Source organism: Ammospiza caudacuta, chromosome 3 (assembly GCF_027887145.1).
Source record: "Ammospiza caudacuta isolate bAmmCau1 chromosome 3, bAmmCau1.pri, whole genome shotgun sequence".
Classification (NCBI taxonomy): Eukaryota; Metazoa; Chordata; class Aves; order Passeriformes; family Passerellidae; genus Ammospiza; species Ammospiza caudacuta.
The window spans coordinates 99,949,224-99,970,173 of record NC_080595.1 but is presented as its reverse complement, the minus strand read 5'-3'; the positions used below and the strand labels follow the sequence as shown (position 1 = coordinate 99,970,173).

The following is a 20,950-nucleotide window of genomic DNA, read 5'->3' as shown; positions in this document are numbered from 1 at the left end:
ATGAGGGAATATACAAGCGTGAACAGATAGCAAAAGCTGAGCTGAGTTTAGTGCATTCTGTTTCATGTGATTGTGTTTGCATTAATTTTGGCAAGGAAAATAAAACTATGCCTTAAGTGAAAATTGTAAGAGGCAATGCCTTTTAAAAGATGTGCTTATAGGGTTTTGACATGTACAAATGGGTTGTGGGCCTGTATTTTTTCAAGAAGATGTGAAGTGGCATGAGATTTCACTCACAAAGCCCATTTCCTCTTACAGATATGAAATTTGAACAGTTTAGTTAAACACTCTTCCAGCTCTATGTCCACTAATTCTCTTCCCAAAGCAAATGAAATATTAACATTTAACAGCACTGCAACCTTAAATAGATACTAGGCTTTTTCATTTATATAATTTGCAATACCCTCTCACACGCTGGTTTATGGTATATAATCTTTATTTATGGTATTTTAAATTTTTAAAGTTTTAAAAGTTTTTGTAAATTAAACATAAACTTGCCTCCCTCCTGGCATAACATCTAAGTTCTAATGCAAAAATCTTGCTTCATAACAAGAAGTGCTTTTTAACAGTTCTCTCAAGAGAGAGAAATATGAAGCTTCCAAAAAATGTTTGAAGGCATTTTTATAGCCACAAATTTATTCAAGGCATTTTTATAGCCACAAATTTATTCAAGACCTAATAGGCCATCAACACTAGATGACGTTGAAACTTTTCTCTATTATTTTCCACAGGATGGGAAGATGCAGCAGCAGACTTTCCTCATGCCCTTGCTGCTCTGCCCTTTGATCAGAGGTGGCTTCCAGAGGCCACAGCACTATCAACTGATCCCTGAGATCACTGCCCAGTGCCCTTTCCAGGGCAGGTGGCAGCACCGACAGCCCCCGTGCTTTATTTACTTTTTTTCTTGAAGAAAACAAACAAACAAACAAACACGGAAATTCTAGAAAATCAAATGTACTCACATCAGCTCCCGGCTCTCCTGGCAACCCAGGGGATCCTGGTTTGCCTGCATCCCCATCTGGACCCTTCAGGATTTAAATGGACAGTTTAACATGTTTCATAGAGAGAAGTAGAAACAAAACTCAGAATTTCTTCTCTAGCAGAAGCAAAGGAAAAGCAGCTGCAATCACTTACCGGTGGACCAGGGGGGCCCTTTGGGCCTCTCTCCCCCTACCAAGATATGAAAAGGAAGGTATTAGTCAGAACTGCAATAACCTTTTACAGTCTTTCATGAAAATCACTGATTTACAGATTACCAGAAAAAATCCTGAACTGACTCTTATTGTAGAAAATAAATATTAAATCTATATCATTTCTATTACAGACTAACAGAAATCATCAGAGAAACTTCTGACAGGAATCAAGGAAACATATGTAGTAGCTCCTATCAGGAATAATGCCACAAATCCTTATCAGAATTTCATATAAGTGGGCATCAATACGTAATCTCTTTTGAGATTAGATTTATAAAACACTTTCACCCCATTAATGGCAGATAATCCCAGCATATGATGCTGATTACACAAAATAAATAATCCTGAGTTTTCTATACCAAAGATAATCTGAAAATCTGCTTCCTCCACTCACTCCAGCCCACTACAGAGCATGAGACCCATCAATTTTTCTTGTATCTGCAGCCAGATTCAAACTCCTGAAGATCAAAGGCTGACAGAAAACGCAGAGCCAGCTCAGAGCATTTCCTGTTTCCTAGGCAGGGCATGGGAAACACTTACATCAATGCCATCAATACCGGGAACTCCTGGCGGCCCTGGTGGACCTGGGGGGCCTGGTGGACCTGGGGGGCCTCTCTGACAAGGAGTAAAAGAAAGGAGCAATTAGAGCCTGGCAAGCCATGGAGCCGTTCTGGGGGAACACAGCTAGAGGCTATGGGTTAGTCAGGAGGTCACAGCTGTGACAAGGACCTGCATCCTCACCCCATGTATATCACTGGCCCTGTATCCTACTTTGACTATCACTATCAGGACTGGCAACACTGCCCTCACCAAAGGAATGGGGAAGGTGTTAAACCCCCCTCCCTGGGCCCAGCCACTCTCCTGTGCCCACAACGCTGCCAGGGCCAGGTGGGGTCCACTCCCCACAAAGCAGGATCTGAATGTCCCCTGGCAATGACAGCATGGCAGAAATAAAAGTGATCTTTGCGGATCGAACACCAAAATGCACTACACTAATTACTTTCTTTCAACACAAAGGAGACAGTTTTCCTGAGAGCTCATACTAGCAAGGGAAGTTTAAATCACCCGTGCTTCACTGACAGCCTCAGCGGTTTCCCCTGGTTCCTCGGGATTACATTAACATCTACAGAGGCGCTTTCTCAAAGCGCCGGGCTCCCTGGGGGAGGCAGCAGGCGCCGCCAGCCTCTGGAAACTCAGGGAAAGGCAGATCCACATCTGCGTGCCTATAATGGGGGGCTCTGTTCTCCCTGCAGTCAGCTCTGCCCGCGGCCCCACGACGGGGCTCTGTGAGCAGGAAGCTGCTCCGGGCCCTGAGCCTGGACCCTTGGTCCCCACAGCGCTGCTGCTCTGGACACTTTTCCTCCACATACCAGAGTTCCCAGAAATATTCCGTCCAGCGGCAGTGGCATGTGGAGCTCAGCCCCGCCGGTGCCACCTGCCCTGTGCTCGCCAGGTAGGGCACAGGCGGTGTCACTGCCCTGCCTCGGCCGTGTCATCCGCAGCTGCTGGGGGGACCCTGCACGAACACCCTCCGGGGGTCGGCAAGGATGCCTTCGGTCCCTCCCTCTGCACCGGCACCCCGAGCTCCGTCCGCTCCCTCGCACTTACCTCGATTCCCGTCTGGGTTACCTGCGAGGGAGGAAAAATAAAAAACAACAAAGCAGAGTCAAAGTCAGAACAAACTTACTTGAGCCAGGCCGAGGCAAAGCGCCTGCAGGAAGAGCCCCAGGGGCAGCAGGCGCCGGGCCATGGATGGAGGGAGCAGCCTGCGGCTGCCGGGGCGGGCGGGCAAGGTGAGCGCGGCCGGAGCCCCTCCCGGCTGCGGCCCGGCCCGGGGCAGGGTGGCGGGGATTGGAGGAGGGCTGGCGGCCGGGCAGGCGAGCACGGAGCGCCAGCAGCTCCTTAACCCTTTGCCCTGCGGCTGCCGGGTCGGACACGGACCCCGCGGTGCCCCTGGGCCTCCCGCCGCCAGGCCCCGGTGCGGCGGCGGAGCCGGGGGCGGCCGCGACAGCCCCTGAGGGCAGGGCAGGCACAGCGCCCGCAGGGAGCAGGCGAGCAACTCGCCAGAGGAGAGGCAGAAACAGAGTCACTGAAGGGTTAAAATGAGGCAGTGGCTGCTGCTGCTGCTCTGGGGCGTTGGATTGCTAAAAGCACCGAACACCGGGCAGATATGGTAAAAAAGAGCATCGGTGGCCAGGAGGGGGGAGAGATAATGAGACTCCCGTGGGCTGCAGCGGCGGGCAGGGCGGGACAGGACAGCACAGGACAGGGCAGGACAGCACAGCACGGCACAGCACAGGGCAGGACAGCACAGCCCAGCACGGCACAGCACAGCGCAGGAGAGGACAGCACGGCACGGCACGGCACAGGTGTCTCACCCGAGCGGGCAGCTCGCCGCAGCCTTCGCGCTGGGGGCGCAGGGGGTCGCAGTGGATCACCATCCACTGGATCTCGAACTGGCAAAGGAGAAAAGACCATGTTTATTCGGGTCAGGGGTCACGCTGACCGAGCGTCTAAGAGGTGGAATACTGGCACACCAGGCAGAGGATTAAACGCTAGGTATTTCATGTCAATAGCTACAGGTGGAGCAGGGCTTTGCCCTGCATTCCCCCATCCCTAACTGTGGAGGTATGTTAAAGAAGGGGCATAAACCGGCCGAGATGCTGCCACTCCTGAAATCCTCTTTATCACATCTCTACTGTTCTGTTTGTTTGCAGCCATCACGGTTTCCAGAGTGCTGAGACTGGAACACAACAGAAGGAATACCCTTGTTTCTTTTACCTGTTAACTGACACCATCATTTGTGAGCCAATTCTTTCCCTCCTTTATCCACTTCTCATTTTTAAACCATCATAATAATAGCCAATTGAGTGCCATAATACACATATAAAAGAACTAATACTAATTTAATACTACAAGGCAGCCATACAATAGCAACAACCCAAACAGGAGTAAGTTGTAAACAGTATCCTCACACTAAATCCAAAATACAGCTCTGTACCACCTATGAAAAGAAGAGAGCTAACTCTGTCTGCCTTGAGGCTGTGTAAAACAAATGTTGATAGGAAACATCTCTAACTTTAAAAAAAATTTTAAAATAAAACTCTTATGGTGGCAACATAGTAAAATATGTGACTGGCTTCCCATTGATTAAGGAGAGGTGAGAGAAGGGCAAATATGTTCCAGCATTGCTGTCAAGACATCTTTTCCCTTGCCAGTATTTCACAATGATCTTGTTGATTAAGTTAAGATGATTTAAAGGATGCCATTATTTTGAAGATGTCTCATGTAGGTATTATGCTGTTATCAATATACAGTGTTATTAAGGAGTAAGTGCAGTCATAAAGTTTTCAGAAATGAATCTCAGATAATTTAGGGGTAATCATAAAGCAAAGATATTAAAATGTAACCTTTTAAACCCAAAGATGGTGTGCTAGTTTTGCCTGAGGTAGAGCTTATTTTCCCCACAGTAACTGGTATGGAGCTGCGTTTTGGATTTGTGTTGGGAGCAGAGTTGATAGCACAGGGGTGATTTTGTTATTGCTGAGCAGTGCTTGGATGGAGTCAAGGCCTTTTCTGCCCCTGACCCCACCCCATCAGTGAGGAAGCTGGGGGTGCACAAGGACTTGGGAGAGGACACAGCCAGGATAGCTGATCCTACTGACTAAAGGGATATCCCAGACCCCAACAACATTCTCAGAATATAAAGTTGGGAGAAGAAGGAAAGGGCAGGGGGAGTTTGAAGTGATGCTCTTGGTCTTCCCAAGTCACTGCTACATGTGATGGAGTCCTGCTTTCCTGGAGATGGCTGAACATCCGCCTACCATTGGGAAGTGGTGAATTAATTCCTTGTTTTGCTTTGCCTATGTGCATGGCTTGAGCTTTACCTATTAAAATGTCTTTATCTCAATCCACAAGTTTCCTTACTTTTACTTTTACAATTCCCATCCCACCGTGGGATAGAGTGAGCAAGTGGCCCTGTGGGGCTTAGTTGCTATCTAGATGTAACTACAAGGAATGTTTAAAGCCCATAGATCAGTATTCCTGACACACATTTGGCAGGATTCCTACAGAATTTCTGTTTCATGTTTATTTCTTAGTCAGCACAGATATGATTAACTGTGTCTGACTGTTCACTGTTTTGTCATCTTAAGTTCTACAGAAATTCCTGCAAATGCCCACCACCTTGGCACATCTCAATATCAACCTCGTATTTCAGTTGTCTTATCAGTATTGATCAGCTGATCAGTTGAGAGAGGTGAAGTTTAGGTAAAATGCAAATGAGACCTACATATGTAGGGTAGTATTTTCAGTATAAAATCAACCACAGGAATGCATTTAGCAGCACCACTGTGGCTATTGCTGGCTTGGTGGTGATCCATAGGAAGTCACCCCTCCTGGGGAAGCACAACTGAGCTAAGCAATTTTCCATCTGGAGATTATCTACAATACCTTGTCAAGGACATCTACGTTTCTCCTAAGAGAGGACTGCTGTCAACTGTTTGTACATTTGTTAAGTGACCAAGAATAAACTACATACATTTAATTGCAACACATTCCAGAGCTATTTTAAACATGTTTTATCCATTTTTCAACATCTCTGAAACAGGCTTTTAGAGCTTCTTTCTCCTTGCACCTCTTTTTAAAACCTTTGAACATTACAGCCAATTCCAGTGTTATTTGGCTTTCCATAGCTAGAGTTCAGCCTTCTGGATGTGAAATTTCACAGGGTGAAGAAAAAACAAGATGTGACTTTTTACAGCATACAGACACAATCTGTTCTGTGGTGTAAATTAATCCCTGTGAAACAAATATTGACAAGCAGCTTCCTCTTAGATGCTACAAGTCATGTAGCTTCCCTGAGCTAGTTAGCAGCATGAAATGTCAATTAAATAATGACCAAGAGTCACTTCTAGCAAAGTGTTTGGTATCTATTATGAAAAAAACATGGTAATGCCTCTGAAATCACAGTAATTAAGGCAATTATGTAATCTCACAGAAGTTATAATTTGAGCAGTAAGAAATTAATTCCCTTACCTTCCTATTATAGACATGTAATTTAGAAAGTAAATTCCTTTTCACTTTTGAAATTATGCTAAATCTCATATTGTTTAGAGTTTATAATGTATTATATTAATTACTTTTCAATACAAAGACAAAACTTTTTGATACTTTTGTCTAAAAAATAAAAGATAAAATGCAGCTGTGAATCTGTGTAAAAATTTGTCCTCCATAAAGCATTCCAGAAATCCTGGAATAAATCTTTGTAAGGGCTGAAGGCAAGATGGAGTTTCTAATGGAGCTGTATCTATTATTCTCCTAGGCACTCATTGTAATAACAAGCAATAAAGAACCTCTTTTAAAATTATATGTGTTACAGTGCACCTCTGAGAAGTTGACCTATTCTGCAAGATAAATAGGGCCCTCACCAGAATGCTGCAAAAACGAATGGGAAACACATAATTTATGTCCTTTTAAAATTCTACCACTGGAAGTAATATACTTTAACAATGCCTGGGAGTAAATTAAAAGCTGTGCCTAGGGCATATAAAATAGCCAAGTCTTTTGAGATATTTAAACTTACAGTCAAGCAAGTTAAAGACTAGAATAGGCCCAAACATAGATTTATTTACTCAATTTAAAGAAAAATAAAGTACACAGGCTAAAACGGAAATTTCTGTAATATAAATAGACATTTTAAAATTACTAGTCCATCTGACTGTGTAATTCCTTTATCATCATCTCAGAGGTTATGGGGTTCCTAAATCTACATTATTGTAATATCAGGTTGAACCACTACCATTGCCTTTTTGGGCTTCCCAGCACAGGCCATGCAATTCAGTCAAGTGAGTCCTAAGTCAGCTCTGTCTAAAATAAAGTGTAATTTTAGGCATCCAAACTCAGTTTAAGAATATGGTGTCCTGCTTACTTTCTGTCTTCCCTGATAATTTCTTACAGTGTTTCATTATTCTTTTTGTCCAGAAGTGTGCATCATACTCCTGTTTTAAAGCCTAACTCATGCAAAGATTTTACTTTTTTTCATAAAATATACTTCATATGACCAAATCTTCCCAGAAACATGCTAAAGTTATAAACAAATATTTTGCATTATAAATGGTGAATTATAGAAATTCCTTAATTCCATTTTGTCCTTTCATCCTTGAAGGAGGTTGTCCTATAATTAATGTAGCCCCACACTGGTGCCTGAAGATGTACAGTCTTAAACACTGGCCAGGCAGAACTTAATGCCAGACAGTTTTCCCTAGCAAATGCCTGGAGAGCCCTGGGTGATCAAAGCTGCTCAGTTGTATACCTGGCTGAAAAGAGAAAGTCTCTGCAAAACACAGGCTGGAGAGGAAAGTGGATAAGATTCCAAGAAGATTTCTCTTCTGCTTTTCCTCACTTCTTCAGTCCTGGCCAAAGGTCAGTCAGAGCCCCAACAGAAGGCCAAGATGGCCTTGATATCACATCTCTCTCCTCACTTGTCAGCTGCCATTTGGAATCACTACTTCAAGAGGCAAAGGAACCTTCCTTGTTTCTAAAGGGATGACTCTGTGTGTAATTGGAGGGCACAGTTTGCTCTAGCACTGTGTACCAGGTGCTGTAAAATTATTGCACTAATACCAATAGATTTCTCTGCATTTAATCTACTTTTCCAAAGAGGAAAACAATATTGGCATTTCATCCTACTAACATGCGTAGAATATATGTAATGTGTAATATTTTCATCATCCCACCTATCCAGGCATCCATCAGTATTGCTCAGAGCAGTTAGCAAAGCTAAGATACACATGCTAATTTGTAATATGCTAATTGCCACATTATCAGCTCCAGCTGATTATTTTAATGACATTTTCAAAGACTAACTCTTGTTTTCAACAGAATTAGTGACTTTTCAGCTATTGAAATTTCCTCTTCCACATCTACAACAGCATGTTAGATTGATCTCTTCAGACACATGGGGCAGCTTTCTGCTGGCATTCTCATGTAAAACTGATTTCAATCCAGGGCAATACTGCAACTAAACATACAGAGGTGATGAAATATGAGATGCTTCTTTTGTTGCAATGTTTTCCCTTTCAGTTTTACACAACAGTGGTTAACCCATGTCCACGGGATTTTTTGCAAACAGTGTGAGATACAGTTTAAAATTATGTCTCACTTCACTCTTCAAAGTTGTAACAAGTACAGGGATGTCTAGGAATTTTCATTTCTGAAATCTAGGCATAACCTGGGTCATCTCTTAACTTACAAGGTATAAGTGCAAAATTAAAAAAAAAAAGTTAATACTTACCTGCCAATGAGTTATTTTCTGCCATTTCTGCTTTCAGAAATAACTTAAACATGCATTCCACAAAACAAAACCCCATATTTAATGTAAAACACTTTTTGAAGAAATAAAAAATTTTGAAACTTACCGGAACTGAAATTTGAGGATTATTTTTAAGTTTTCCAAGCACAGCAAAGCCATCAGTGTTGATTTTCCCTTTTGGTTTTATGTTTAAGGACTCTATTTTAATACAGTCAATAAAAAGTGTGACACTGTTTGCTTCCACAATTATCATAAGCTTGTGCCATTGGGAGTCAAACAAGAAAGGCAAATGTAAAAATGATGCTGTTTGGTGTCTTCCATCTGCTCCTTTATAAGAAAACTCAACACTTTTCATTTGACCATTGAGATTCACTCCAACTTGTTCTTTTCCTGAAGAATCCTGAATTTGCCAAATAGTCCAGTATTTCTGAAGTGTGGCCCCAGTCATCCGAAAAGTAGTTAGAAAGGAATATTCATCAGGCAATCCGTTGGAATATATGGCACTGTGTAGAATTAAAATACAGTACATTTGTTCTGTATTTGTTCTGAAAAGCTCCACATATCACCATAGACTAATGAGAAACCATTACTCAGTGGAACCATATCTCAACCATTCTTGTATCAGTGCACTCCTGCATGCTGAGCCCCAAAAGAAGGTGTTACTAATGGCAAAAGAACTGGTTCGGAAGTGTGGGTTCTTCCAATGTTTCACAATTTTTATGATAAACCTTTCTAAGAATAATGGATGGAGCAACAACTAACTCCTACTTTAGAGATAGAAAGTATATCCTACAATTATCCTGTTTCCCACTGTTAGACTTACAAAGTCGGTCAACAGTTTAGGACTTTGCAATGACCAGGGAGAAAGTGCAGATCTGATTTGATTTTGAAGGCATAAGAATGTCTTTTGGAAATGCATTTTCTTGTTCTCCCTGCCAATAATCCTTTTGTTAAGGTATAAGCTATCACTTCAACAGAAATCATTGACAAATATGTGGTGAGAACCCTCACTCAGAGTGTACTATGTCCTGTGACATTAAACCACAAGACTACAAGTAGCAGGGAACAGATTTGCCACATATAAAATATCCCATATTTTAGCAACTCCTATAAGGTGAGCTTTGGAAACACAGGTAGCACTGGCTGTGTCACTGTGCAAAACGGTCAAGTCCTTTTTTATTTCAAATGTATCACAGTACAATATTTAAGAAATTGGACTTTCCATATTTATTCTATGGATCATAAAACTCTAGTGTCATATCCAGTCAACATCAATACATTACTTGCCATCTACCCACATTTAAGGATAAGTTTAAATAAATTTCTTGAGCATGAAGACATGCCGAGCTATTTTGTCCCAGCTTTCATTAGGATAACTTCTCAAACAAGTAGACATCTTGAAAAAAGATGATTTTTGAGTGGCAGATCAATCCTATCTCAGCAGCTATTTATATAGCATTAGTGAATCTCAGAATCTAGGCTATGGGGGAAAAAAAGCAAAAAAACTATGAGCTCTTATTCTGTATGCTTGATGACTACTGATTTAGAAAGAGAGTACTTCCAGAAGCAATCTCCCTAGTTTGTAGTGTCCCAAGCTGCAGTGCAGCTGTGCTCCAGCAGGCAGCGGCACAGCCTCAGCAGATTTCAGGGAGGATGCAGCAAGCCTGGCAGCAGCAGCAGCTTCGGCTTACAAATAAAGTACCCGCAGTGCTGGTGTCTCTCCTTTTCCCCAGGAGCCTTTGCACACACCTGAGAGCTGGGGTATAAGGCAGGGAAATGTTTAGCTCATTATAAAAGGTGTGGAGACATACAAAGCTGGAAGAGGGGGCTCCTTGCCAGTACCTTAATCTGTCTGTGCTTTGCTCTGAATTGTGTCTCTTGACTGAGGATGAAGTCCTGCCCCACCTGGTTTTGTTAGATAGGATTTTATCTAACTCATTGTTTTCTGTCATCATTTATTTTCAGTTTTTATACTGCCCTCTCAGATGTAAATGTCACCTTGTGGATATTGTAGCTTGCCTTCAGTTCTGAGCCCTTTGCAGTGTTTACTGTGCCCTATTCCTCTTTGTCTTACGTTTCTGGCCTACGCAATAAGCATATATGTTCTTTTCTTCTCCAGGAAGATAGTTCTTCTCCCTATTCAGACATACCTTCACTCTTACTAAGCTTCTGATCCAGTTCAACATGTGTCCTTCCTCTATAAAGTCTCTTTTAAAAATCTCCTCTACTGCTAAAACTTTAGCTCAGCTGGGTCATTTATCTCTTCAGATGCTGAATCTCATTTGTTCTTGCAGAAGAGCTGGTTTTTCTACTACCACACTGAAAGTGGTATTGTTAGGTAATTTTTAAATAGCCTCATTGTGACATTCAACTTTCCCTGTTAAGTTCAGTGACACCAGGGTGTCTGATACACTGAGCCTAAAAGAAGCAGTACTAATCCCAGATCCTCTGTGAAGAGGTTTTCAGCATCTCTCTGCACTGCTAAGTTTTGTTGTCATGGCAATACTCGTTAAACTATCACACACATTCTCATTCGACCTCAGCTGACACAACTCTACTGCCAAAAAAACAAAACAAGAAAAGAAACAAAAACCCCTAGTACATGTACAAATTTTTTGATTAGAAGGTTGTTTATGCCAGATTGACAAATGAATTCTTTGCACTGTATTTAGCTATAGACTTAGTATTTTTCAAGACATTACATGGGTTCTCCTTTTATAAGACATTAAAATAGGAAAGAAATATGTTCAGTTTTTCAGAAGATATGCAAAGAAGAGAAATAATGTAAGAGCTTCTGACGTTGGTAAGAGAAAATCAGATTATAAGAAACATATATCAAACCCTAAAGATAAATATTCAGAGCACAAACATGGAAAAGTATTCCCATTTTAAAAAAGACTAAAAACCAATCAGAAGAACTGCTGCCTTTAGACTAAAGACTCAGTATGGGTAACATGATTCAACACAGTGAAGCATGACCCATCACCAGAAAGGTACTCTGCAGGGGACTGTTACTGTGTAAGATTTATACCTATAATTCTACAAGCAAATCAGAGACATATGCTCATCTCAGCTACTCCAACAGTAATGATCCTATAGTGGTTTAATTGTATTTCAGAACACATTTCTTTCCAAAGCCTGTAATCCTTATATAGGCAAAACCCTTCCAAAATCAGCAACTTAAAATGCTAAATATTTGGAAACCATGGCAAATTTAGCATGATATTTAAATAAGCAATTGTAGAGAAGCTATTCCTCCATCTTACTGCCAAGTGAAGAGTGGTGGATGCTGTAACTTTATTGAACAGCTGAAAGCTGTATAAGCACTCAAATTCTTTCTGGAAATTGTTTTTAACACAGATGTTTCAATTCCACTGATTAATGGAAGAGAACCAATGCATTTTAAACAGATTCAGGTAAATGAGCAAAGAAAGAATTTATATGGAAACATATTTAAAGGCTAAAATCCAGATTTATTCCTAATCTATTTCCTATCCATTTAAAATTGTTCAGGATATGAGCCATCAGATCTTTTTCTTTAATTTAATTTTTTTCTTCAGTTTGTAAGAAAGCATTCCAGTCCTGCTTTTCTTGTATACTCCTACTATTATTAACTGCTTCAGTTGTTTTATGAATACAAGATTAGGTCAATTTTTTTTATCGGATATTCGACTATTTGCCTAATTTTTTAAAGTATTGGAGGGTGGGAAGTTTGAAACATTTGTAGTTCATCTAGGGGAACTTCTGAAGCACTACTATTTCTTTTAAATATTTTTAAATAAATACCTAACATTTTCACTAATCCTGTATTATGAATACTTAACAAGAAGATTTCTTTGAGATTTCAAAGCTAAGTCCTACCCAGGCTTCAATACAACCAAAGTAAGTCATCTGACAATGGTGAGGAAAGACCTGACCCATCCCAGTGAGCCCAGGATTAACCAAGAGCAGAAGACTTATGTTAGAAGCTCAACTATATACCTATTTAAGTTCTACAGAGTAACTGTTTATTTTATTAGATTTGGGGGTCTTTGAGTTAATTTCTTAGGTGAACTCCATTGCTCACTGACTTAACTTAGTCTTTGCTAAATAAAGATTTTAGAAATGTTAGCACAACCCACTGGAGGTGGCTGTGGAAATTGCTGTGGCCGTTCTCATGATAATGCAGTATCACGTGCCCAGGGTTGAGGTTCTTTTGGTCAATCTGGAGACACTCATGCTGCCTCTCCTGGAGCTGCCTGGACTCACAGCTGACCTGGCACACCCTGCCTGGCAGCAACTGAACAAGCAATAACAATAAAACTTAGCTCAGCACTTTTAAAAGCATCTGTCCTAAGTCATTAACCAGAAGCCATTTGTTAGGACTCATTACCCTCAGCTGATCTTTATTATTCAGAAACAGCCACTTCCGAGCTAATTAATTCTCTTATGACCTAATTAGCTTCCTAGCCACATTTTGTCTTTTCTATTTCAGCATCCTCATCAATATCTGGATGGGATACACCTGAAGAGCTTTGGTGGCTGAATGTAAAAAAACCCAGATCTTTGAGCACATTCACTTGAGGAGTGCTGATTCACAGAAAAGCAATATTCCCAAAGGGGGGGAAAAGCACCAGAAAATAGGCCTTTGAAATTCTCTGGATATTTCCAGTAACTGATAAAGCTTTATAAACTTCCTCCCTATTTTGTTTGGGGTTTTGTGTGTGTGTGCTATGACAGTTGCATTCATGAAGTCAAAGGTTTAGGATTTCATCCAATGCACAATGATAATTAGCCCTTTTCCCACATATAAAAAAAGTGTCATGAACATATTTCTTTGTGTCAATATATATCTTTTTTAAAGATTTCCATTAAAAATAACCAATTATTATCCAAATCAACAGGATTAATTTTGTACTTCCTAACTGGTGGGCGCCTAAACACATACACAGATTAAATTCAAAAATGATGGGTTCACCACATCCAGTGAAAACAGCTATATGTCATGGCAGATCCACACCAAGTTATTACACCATGCCATTACATGGAGAACACTGGATTGAACCTTCAGCAGATTTTACTCTAGAAGAAGCACTGGCCAATGGAAATTTATTTTGATGAATGGAGAAGCTAAGTTATGACTTGTGTGCAATCCTTTTGGTTCATTTTGGGATATACTTCTGGGCAAGCACACAAAGCAGCAAAAAGACCAAGCTACAACTCGGTAGCATTTTAAGGAAGTTCTGTGAGTTTTTCAAGGCATAAGCTATTGCTACATCAGAGACTGAATGCTGAGCCATGCCCATCCAATTGAGCTCTCACTGCCATACCGTATAGCCACTAAAATGGGCTCTTCTGCCCTAGTATTAATCATCATGTGTTAGCCTAAAAAATTATTTCCCTGTTGCCAACGTGTTTGATGAGGGTCCCACCCCATTGCTCCCATGGCACTTGGGCTATATCAGCCAGCCAGCTCGGGAAAGCCAGACTGGCCATTTTTCCCAAACTCATTCTATTTTTCCCTGCCCCGCCTCTGGATGCAGCAGGGGCGCTCAGGCCGGAGGGTGAGCCCGGCGTGTGAGCCCGGCCCGCGGCGGCGCCGCTTCAGCACCGCGGGCAGGGACAGCTCCGGGAGCCGGGGCGGGCCGGGCAGCTCCGCTCAGCTCAGCCATGCCCTGCCCTGCCCTGCCCCGCCCTGCCCTGCCCTGCCCAGCCCAGCTCTGCCCTGCCCTGCCCTGTTCTTCTCTGCCCTGCCCTGCCCAGCTCTGCCCCGCCCTGCCCCGCTCCGCCCTGCCATGCCCTGCCCAGCCCAGCCCAGCCCTGCCCTGCCCCGCTCCGCCCTGCCCTGCCCCGCTCCGCCCTGCCCTGTCCTGTCATTCTCTGCCCTGCCCCGCCCTGCCCTGTCCTGTCCTTCTCTGCCCTGCCCAGCTCTGCCCTGCTCTGCCCTGCCATGCCCTGCCCAGCCCAGCCCTGCCCTGCCCAGCTCTGCCCTGCCCTGTCCAGCTCTGCCCTGCCCTGCCCTTCCTTCTCTGCCCTGCCCTTCGTTCTCTCCCTTTCCCTCCTCTTCCCGCCCACTGAGGGGGCCACGCTGTAAAATAACTCTGGAGCAGAGCAGTGAGCTCTGCCCCGGGACAGAGGAGCATCTCACTGAGGAACTGGAGCACGGTCGGGGCTCAAACCTTCAATTAATTTCCTGGGCCAATGACCCCAATGGCAGGAGTCAGCTCAGATGCTGGAGTAACACAGTTGACATAGGTTTGTTCAGGGGTAACTTGTGTATATCAAGCACATATTTCACTAGAACCATAGCAAAAAGCTTAAATGTCGGAATCCAGGATATTCCTCTGGCTGCCCTGGAGGACTTGAGACTCTGGCATGGGGCTCAGAAACCATGGCACGGAGTCAAAAACTCCTGTGCCTTTGATTCTAGCCCGTGGAAAGTGAAAATATTGCTGCTTTCATCTGAGAATCTCCCATTTTTAGTGATGATCCCATTTGCTGTCTGTGTTTGGATTCACATTCATGCACCAGCAGTCCTGATTTGTGTTTCAGAGTGAAAGTAGCCACGAGCCCAAGGTAACCAAACACTTAAGCTCTAAAGTAGCTTAATCTGGTGGCAATGAAGGTAGGAGCCAGGGAGGATTGCAGCTAGAAAAGTTGTTAGTGATAGGTGGAGTAAGACAGAAACACTTCACAATCCAATTATTCCAAGCTGCAACAGTAGTCCAGTTAATGGTCTTGCCACTTAATTGCTGAATTGAGGCATTCTTAATTACATAAGGTGCTGGAAAAGAATCCAGACTTGCCTAAATTTGGCAAAGACATCTCTATCCTGCTGTACTGTCTCTATTCCTTCACCAGCAGCAAGTCTGGCCTGTAAAGCACTAACACAATTTGATCCTTAAATCCTGACTTCTATCACAAATTCACTGTAACATGCTAAATAATAATTTTCAACTTTTATAGATTAAGTGACCACCTAACCCTAACCCTAACCCTAACCTGTTACCTAAAAGAAGCACACAATGAAAAACCCCTTCACCTCAGAATCAGTGAGTTCTTATCCTACCTCATCTCTGCAATCCTCACATGCTGAGAAATCCCTTTGTGTCAATATTTTAAGAAAACTTTTTCTCTCTCCTCCTGTTACATTTTTTTGCCTCCCTATTTCAAATCATCAGCAACTTCTGACATTGCTTTCTAGAGGTGAATCCCTTAGCATAAGCAAATCTTGAGGCACTTTGAGCAATATCAGTGGTTAGAGGGAAATCCCTGAAATTGCTGCTACAGAATTAGTCTGATCTGGTGGTAGCAATGAAAAAAAAATTCAATTCCTCTTTCCTCTTCTGAAAACTTTTTAAATTAGGTGATCTAGCTGGTGGGAGATCTACCACTTAAAAGATAAGATTGCAAAATATCTATATTTTAAAGCCAAACAAGGAAGGCATTACCTGGTTGGTATCCTGAAGTCTACATTGGGTCCCAATTTATAAGCTACTTGTAGAGAAGTGGATCCCACTACTCTCTCGATAATCCCTTGAGAAGCAGCTTTTTCTATTTGAAACTGAGAAATCAGGTCAAAGCCTGTAAGAAAAAAATATACATATCCATAATGTAACTTTCATTTTATTTCAGAATTGTGCTGTCACAGAGAAGACTATAACCTGATTTTTTTTTAACAGCAGCTTTTTCCTGAAAAAGTCAGGCTGCTACTTGCCTGGTAGGTCATCTTGGCCAATCCTGATTGTCGGGCAGATATCAATTCTGTGACTGGCACCCAGAATAGCTGGTAGTCCTGCAAAAAATGGTGAAGTTACTAACCATGCACCTGCACATTGCCACAGATCACCTTATAAAATCAATGGGAGCAACTGTAAGATTATTATTAATTAAACAGAGCTATAAATAGAGCTAATAATTAGAGGTATATAATAATTTAAACTGTACTCAGTAAAGTAAGAGGTATAAGAAAATAATAATATTTTCTAGAGAGCTCCAAATTAAAAACAGGAACTTGATATGGTATTTGATCTTTTTTCAAGCCTTTAAATGAGAGTGTTATAATAATTCTTCTCTAGCAGAGCTGTTGAGAAATAGTAATAGTGTAAGAAGGACTGCTGTGTAAGGAGGTTTTGGGTTGTAACTTTTAGTGGTTCAAGCAAACTTAAAAAAAAAAAAAGGCCAGTTACCTAAATCAACAGTCTCTCTACTCCCAAGGAAACTTAAACAAACCTCATGTCAACTAAAGAAGTTGTTGTGAATCAGTTGGCATCTTTTCCATCCTCTCTGGTATTCCAAGCTTTCCCACTTTCCTCTGTGGCAGATTTGATCAGAAAATGAACATTCATGAAATGAACATTCATGAAATGTAATGTGGTGGCAAGAAGACCTTATAGACCTTTTTGTTTACCAAATTTGTTTGAGGAAACTAAATCTAAAAATCCTATTTTTCAGAATATTATATATCAAAAAACCTTGTCATGGCCATAAGACCTACAAGATACCCAGAATCAAAGAAGGAAAAACAAGTATTTATTTGAAGAGTTTAAGAGCCATGTACAAGTCTAGTACCAAGTCAATCTGGAAAATGTTAGCAGAGTGTGGGTAGGGAAAAATGAAGAGTGGAAGCTGGAAGGAGAAGCATTTCTAACCTACAGAGAGCCTCTTGTGTGCTGCAAAGGCTCAACCCTAAATGTGGGTTTCCTTCTGACAACATAGGCTTAAAGAGAACATTCAGGTTGACACATTGCACCTTAGAAAAGACTTCATTCTATATTCTTTGATGAGACATATGGCTGACATCCAGCCATTTACATTTTATGCCCAGGTTATTGCCACATGTAGCAGAATATCTAACTAGAAGCGCTGAAAGACAGGCAAGGTTTGTGTCCTGTACTTGCCATCTACATCCAGATTTTAATCCTTACCTTAAAAATACATCTAGTAGCAAATTTAAAGCAACACACACAGCTCTTGCTTTTTTCCTGGTTTTCATATATATCCTTCTACCCATTCATGCATATATAAATGCACATAGACAGGTCTCACTTTGTGTGATGGCTAGTTATAGAGGATTTTAGTTTTGAATAAACACAGAATAATTCTTTTGACATTCAAAATTACACAAAGATAAAATGTAGATAAAATCTGTCCCCTTACTTGATTGGTGCTGGATGGTGGCTGAGATGAAAGACCACAGAAAACTACACAGGTAAAAGAAAGCTGTAATTTTCCTGTAAACAGAAAGAAAACTCCAGCATGAATCTATGGTTTCTGACAGGTTCTGTTATTAAATTTCTCCCCCAAGCCATGCATATTAAACATATAAAATACCACCTAAGGATAAAATACCACCTAAGGATCTGCTAACAGATTTGACAAGACAATTTCTTTGGCAAGATAATTTCTTTACATGACAACATTTTATTTTTGCCTTATAATAAAATATGTCAAGAAAGCTCTTTCTGTTGTAGTCCACTCGTATAATGCTGGCAAGGACAGCTTTCACTGTTCTATAATAATCTCTTATTTACAGATGTCTCCAAATCCCACTTGTTCTCTTACCAGTGGCTTTTCATCTTCACTGCTGGATTTCTTCACTTTCTTCACTTCTCTCATGTGAATTTGCAGGGTAAATCGTCACACTGCCTGCTTCCCTCTCATTAGTCCAACGGGGAGTGCAGCAGAGGGTGCAGACAGCAGCTCCTGCCCCACCAGGACCCTGCAGAGAGGGAGGTGCAGGCTGCTGGGCTGGTTTTAATCTCTCCAAGGGAAGGAGGTGGAGGCTGGACAGACATGTGGGTCCTGGTGGGCTCTGAGGGCGGACCTCTGGAGCCAGCTGAATATAAAGAAGCCAAGAGAGCAAATTAAAGTCTGCTTCTTTCAGCAGCACAAGGGCAGGGAGATACAGAAAATGTGAGTTCACTCACATTTCACTCACAGTTTGGAAAATGTGAGTCTCTGGATGATGAGATCTGCTGTCCAGCCAGGCAGGGGAAAGAACTATATGTAACAGGAGGTGTGAGGAAGCTGGTGACCCTGATAGGGTGTTAAGACTAAAAGTTCTGAGAAGAAGAAAATCCCCGCCCTATAAAGAAGGTATTTCCATTTCTCACTGTTTTACTTATCAGGAGAAACCTGTCTGGTGAGGTCCCAGTTGGTTTTTCTGAATAAAACAGGTTATGTAAAAGGGTTTTCATTGCTCAGATTCTAACCTCCAAGGCATACACATAGGTACTATTATTAAGCAGCCTCCTGTTCTGTTGCCATTGATAAAGCACTCCCTTTCCAATGAGACTATTGCATATGCTTGGACACACAAAGACATTTACTCATATTTGTTCTCCCAGATACAAAAAGAGAGAGAGAAACTGAAATCTGTATGCATGCAAAGATCAAGGAAATTATAATAAAAAGCCAGAAGGTCCTCACAGGAACCACAGTCATGTATGTATGGAAAAGTATGATAGGTTGTTCTTATACATCACATTTGTAAGGTTTCATCTTCTCTAGACTACTGATATTGTGGTTAATAACAGCCTAAATTTCCAGATCTTTCAAAGTGTGGAATATAGGAAATGCAATAACCTCTGCTGTCTGATAAGTGTCTGGATAAATAACTGGGTAGTGAACTATCCCCTCCATCCCAATTTGCTGTAAATCACATTCCCAGTATTGGTAATTTCAATGTTAATGTGGTTTACAATTTTAAATCTATTTTTAGAAAGGGTGAGGCTGGATCACACACATGAACAGTTTGCCATGAATGTCTGATTTTGATGCGTAAGGCAGTGAAGCTTTAGTGATACCATTTTTTCACCCTTCAAGGGAAAGATACACCCAGGGACCCTTGTGGTCCAGCACAATTGTGAACATTGCATATCAGCACCAGGGTTGTCACATGAAACCTCTGTCAATTCAAAAACAAAAAATGTGAAATATCAATTTGATCTCACAAGAAGTTTCCCCAAATCACCACACACCCGAGTGCCTGATTTCCCTTGCAGATATTTCCATTGTGGCATCCAATGGTACCCATAGGGCCTGAAAGGAGTCCATAGGGAGCTGGAGGAAGGACAGTTCATGGATGTCACTTGAAGCTGTAACAAAGGGGAACCTGGCATGTGAAGGAATGACAGAGAGCACCCAGGACTTAAAAAGAACACCAGAAACTCTGTGAAGGAATGGAAAAGAGTCAGGTGCCAAACCATCTCTTTTGCTGTCTATAAGCTGGGGCATTTCCTTTGCCTTTGAGACTGCTTAGAATTGCCAATTTATTTCAGGTGGTATTAGGAAGAAAAAGCCATTTCAGTAGTTAGATATGGAACTAATTAGTAGCATGTTACAGGAAGTTAGCAATGTTTTTTGGTAAGTGGTGTGAAGATGTCTGCCATCCATTGTGTCTGGGGTAATTCACACACCCATCATTCCTCTCCTAGAGGGGGAGTCTCATTCAGAGAAATTCAGAGAACATATACTCTGTTTCTGGGCAATCTATAATCTAATTTTGCTTGCATTTCATTGCAACAATTCTCAAGGGTGGAACTTCTTTTATGTCTGGAGCATTTTTCCAATACAGGATCTTCAGAAAACGTTTTTACTGAAATAAAACATGGGAGATAGTACGTAACTAAAGCTGGGAAAATACATTTACTATTCTGTTTGTGGGCAAAAGAAAAATTCTTTAGAAGACTGATAGCCTCTCTTTGCCCTCTGTACATTTTGATGTCTTGCTCTTGAAGGAAAGCTCAAAGTCTGAGATGAAATTCCTGATTAGATGCTCTACTAATAATTATCACATCACCTTGAAAGAGCCAGAAAAATACTAATTGACAGACTAGTGGCAGCAAATTTAATAGCCCCATGACCTAGCCAATATTATTCCCATTTCAAAAAAATGTAAAGTGGGATAGATGGAGTATGTATCTCACATATCTTACTGTCACAGAGACAGTCCCCAAGCAACTAACACTCATGTTTAGCTGATCTATTTCGATGTCACTTGATAGTTTTCTCTTATTATGAATTGGGCCAGTACAGTTATTTTCAGAAAACCTCAGTGTGCAGTTATTGCTGTTTAGCCACTTGCTCAGGGATTCATCATCTAAACACTAACTGCTCATCTCTTGAACATGGATGAATTAAACAGTGGTGACTTTGCTCAAATACTGACTCCTGAAAATAAGCTATGTAGGAAGGTCATCACCTCACTAGCATGTGGAGAATTTCTTACACACCTGACTTCACATTCCATTCCTCAAATATCTGATTCCATATTCATTCCATACTCCTGTTCTTCTATGTGGCTTGAATTGGAGAACAGGTATTCACACAGCTGTCTCTGAGAATGTGGCTGGAGAGAAATAGCAAATGTGTAGACCCAGTTTCTCTTGCAGATACAAAGCTTGCTCTCTGTGATGAAAAGGTTTGCAGCAAGGTGGCTGCGGTTGGACTTTCAGAAGCTGCA

The 20,950-nt window shown here is 41.6% G+C and overlaps 1 protein-coding gene across 1 annotated transcript in view; it reads right to left on the bottom strand.

Annotated features, from left to right (window-relative positions):
- The window catches only part of COL9A1 (collagen type IX alpha 1 chain), a 62,134-nt gene extending 44,072 nt beyond the window's left edge, over positions 1-18,062 (bottom strand). The window contains exons 1-10 of the mRNA XM_058802408.1: positions 18,049-18,062; positions 17,644-17,717; positions 16,202-16,279; positions 15,936-16,068; positions 8,612-9,008; positions 3,572-3,649; positions 2,802-2,822; positions 1,734-1,808; positions 1,135-1,170; positions 963-1,025 (exon numbers count right to left, since the gene is read on the bottom strand). Of these exons, the coding sequence (XP_058658391.1) occupies positions 963-1,025; positions 1,135-1,170; positions 1,734-1,808; positions 2,802-2,822; positions 3,572-3,649; positions 8,612-9,008; positions 15,936-16,068; positions 16,202-16,279; positions 17,644-17,717; positions 18,049-18,062 (969 nt within the window). The remainder of the gene's footprint in view (positions 1-962; positions 1,026-1,134; positions 1,171-1,733; positions 1,809-2,801; positions 2,823-3,571; positions 3,650-8,611; positions 9,009-15,935; positions 16,069-16,201; positions 16,280-17,643; positions 17,718-18,048) is intronic.
- Between the last annotated feature and the right edge of the window lie 2,888 nt (positions 18,063-20,950).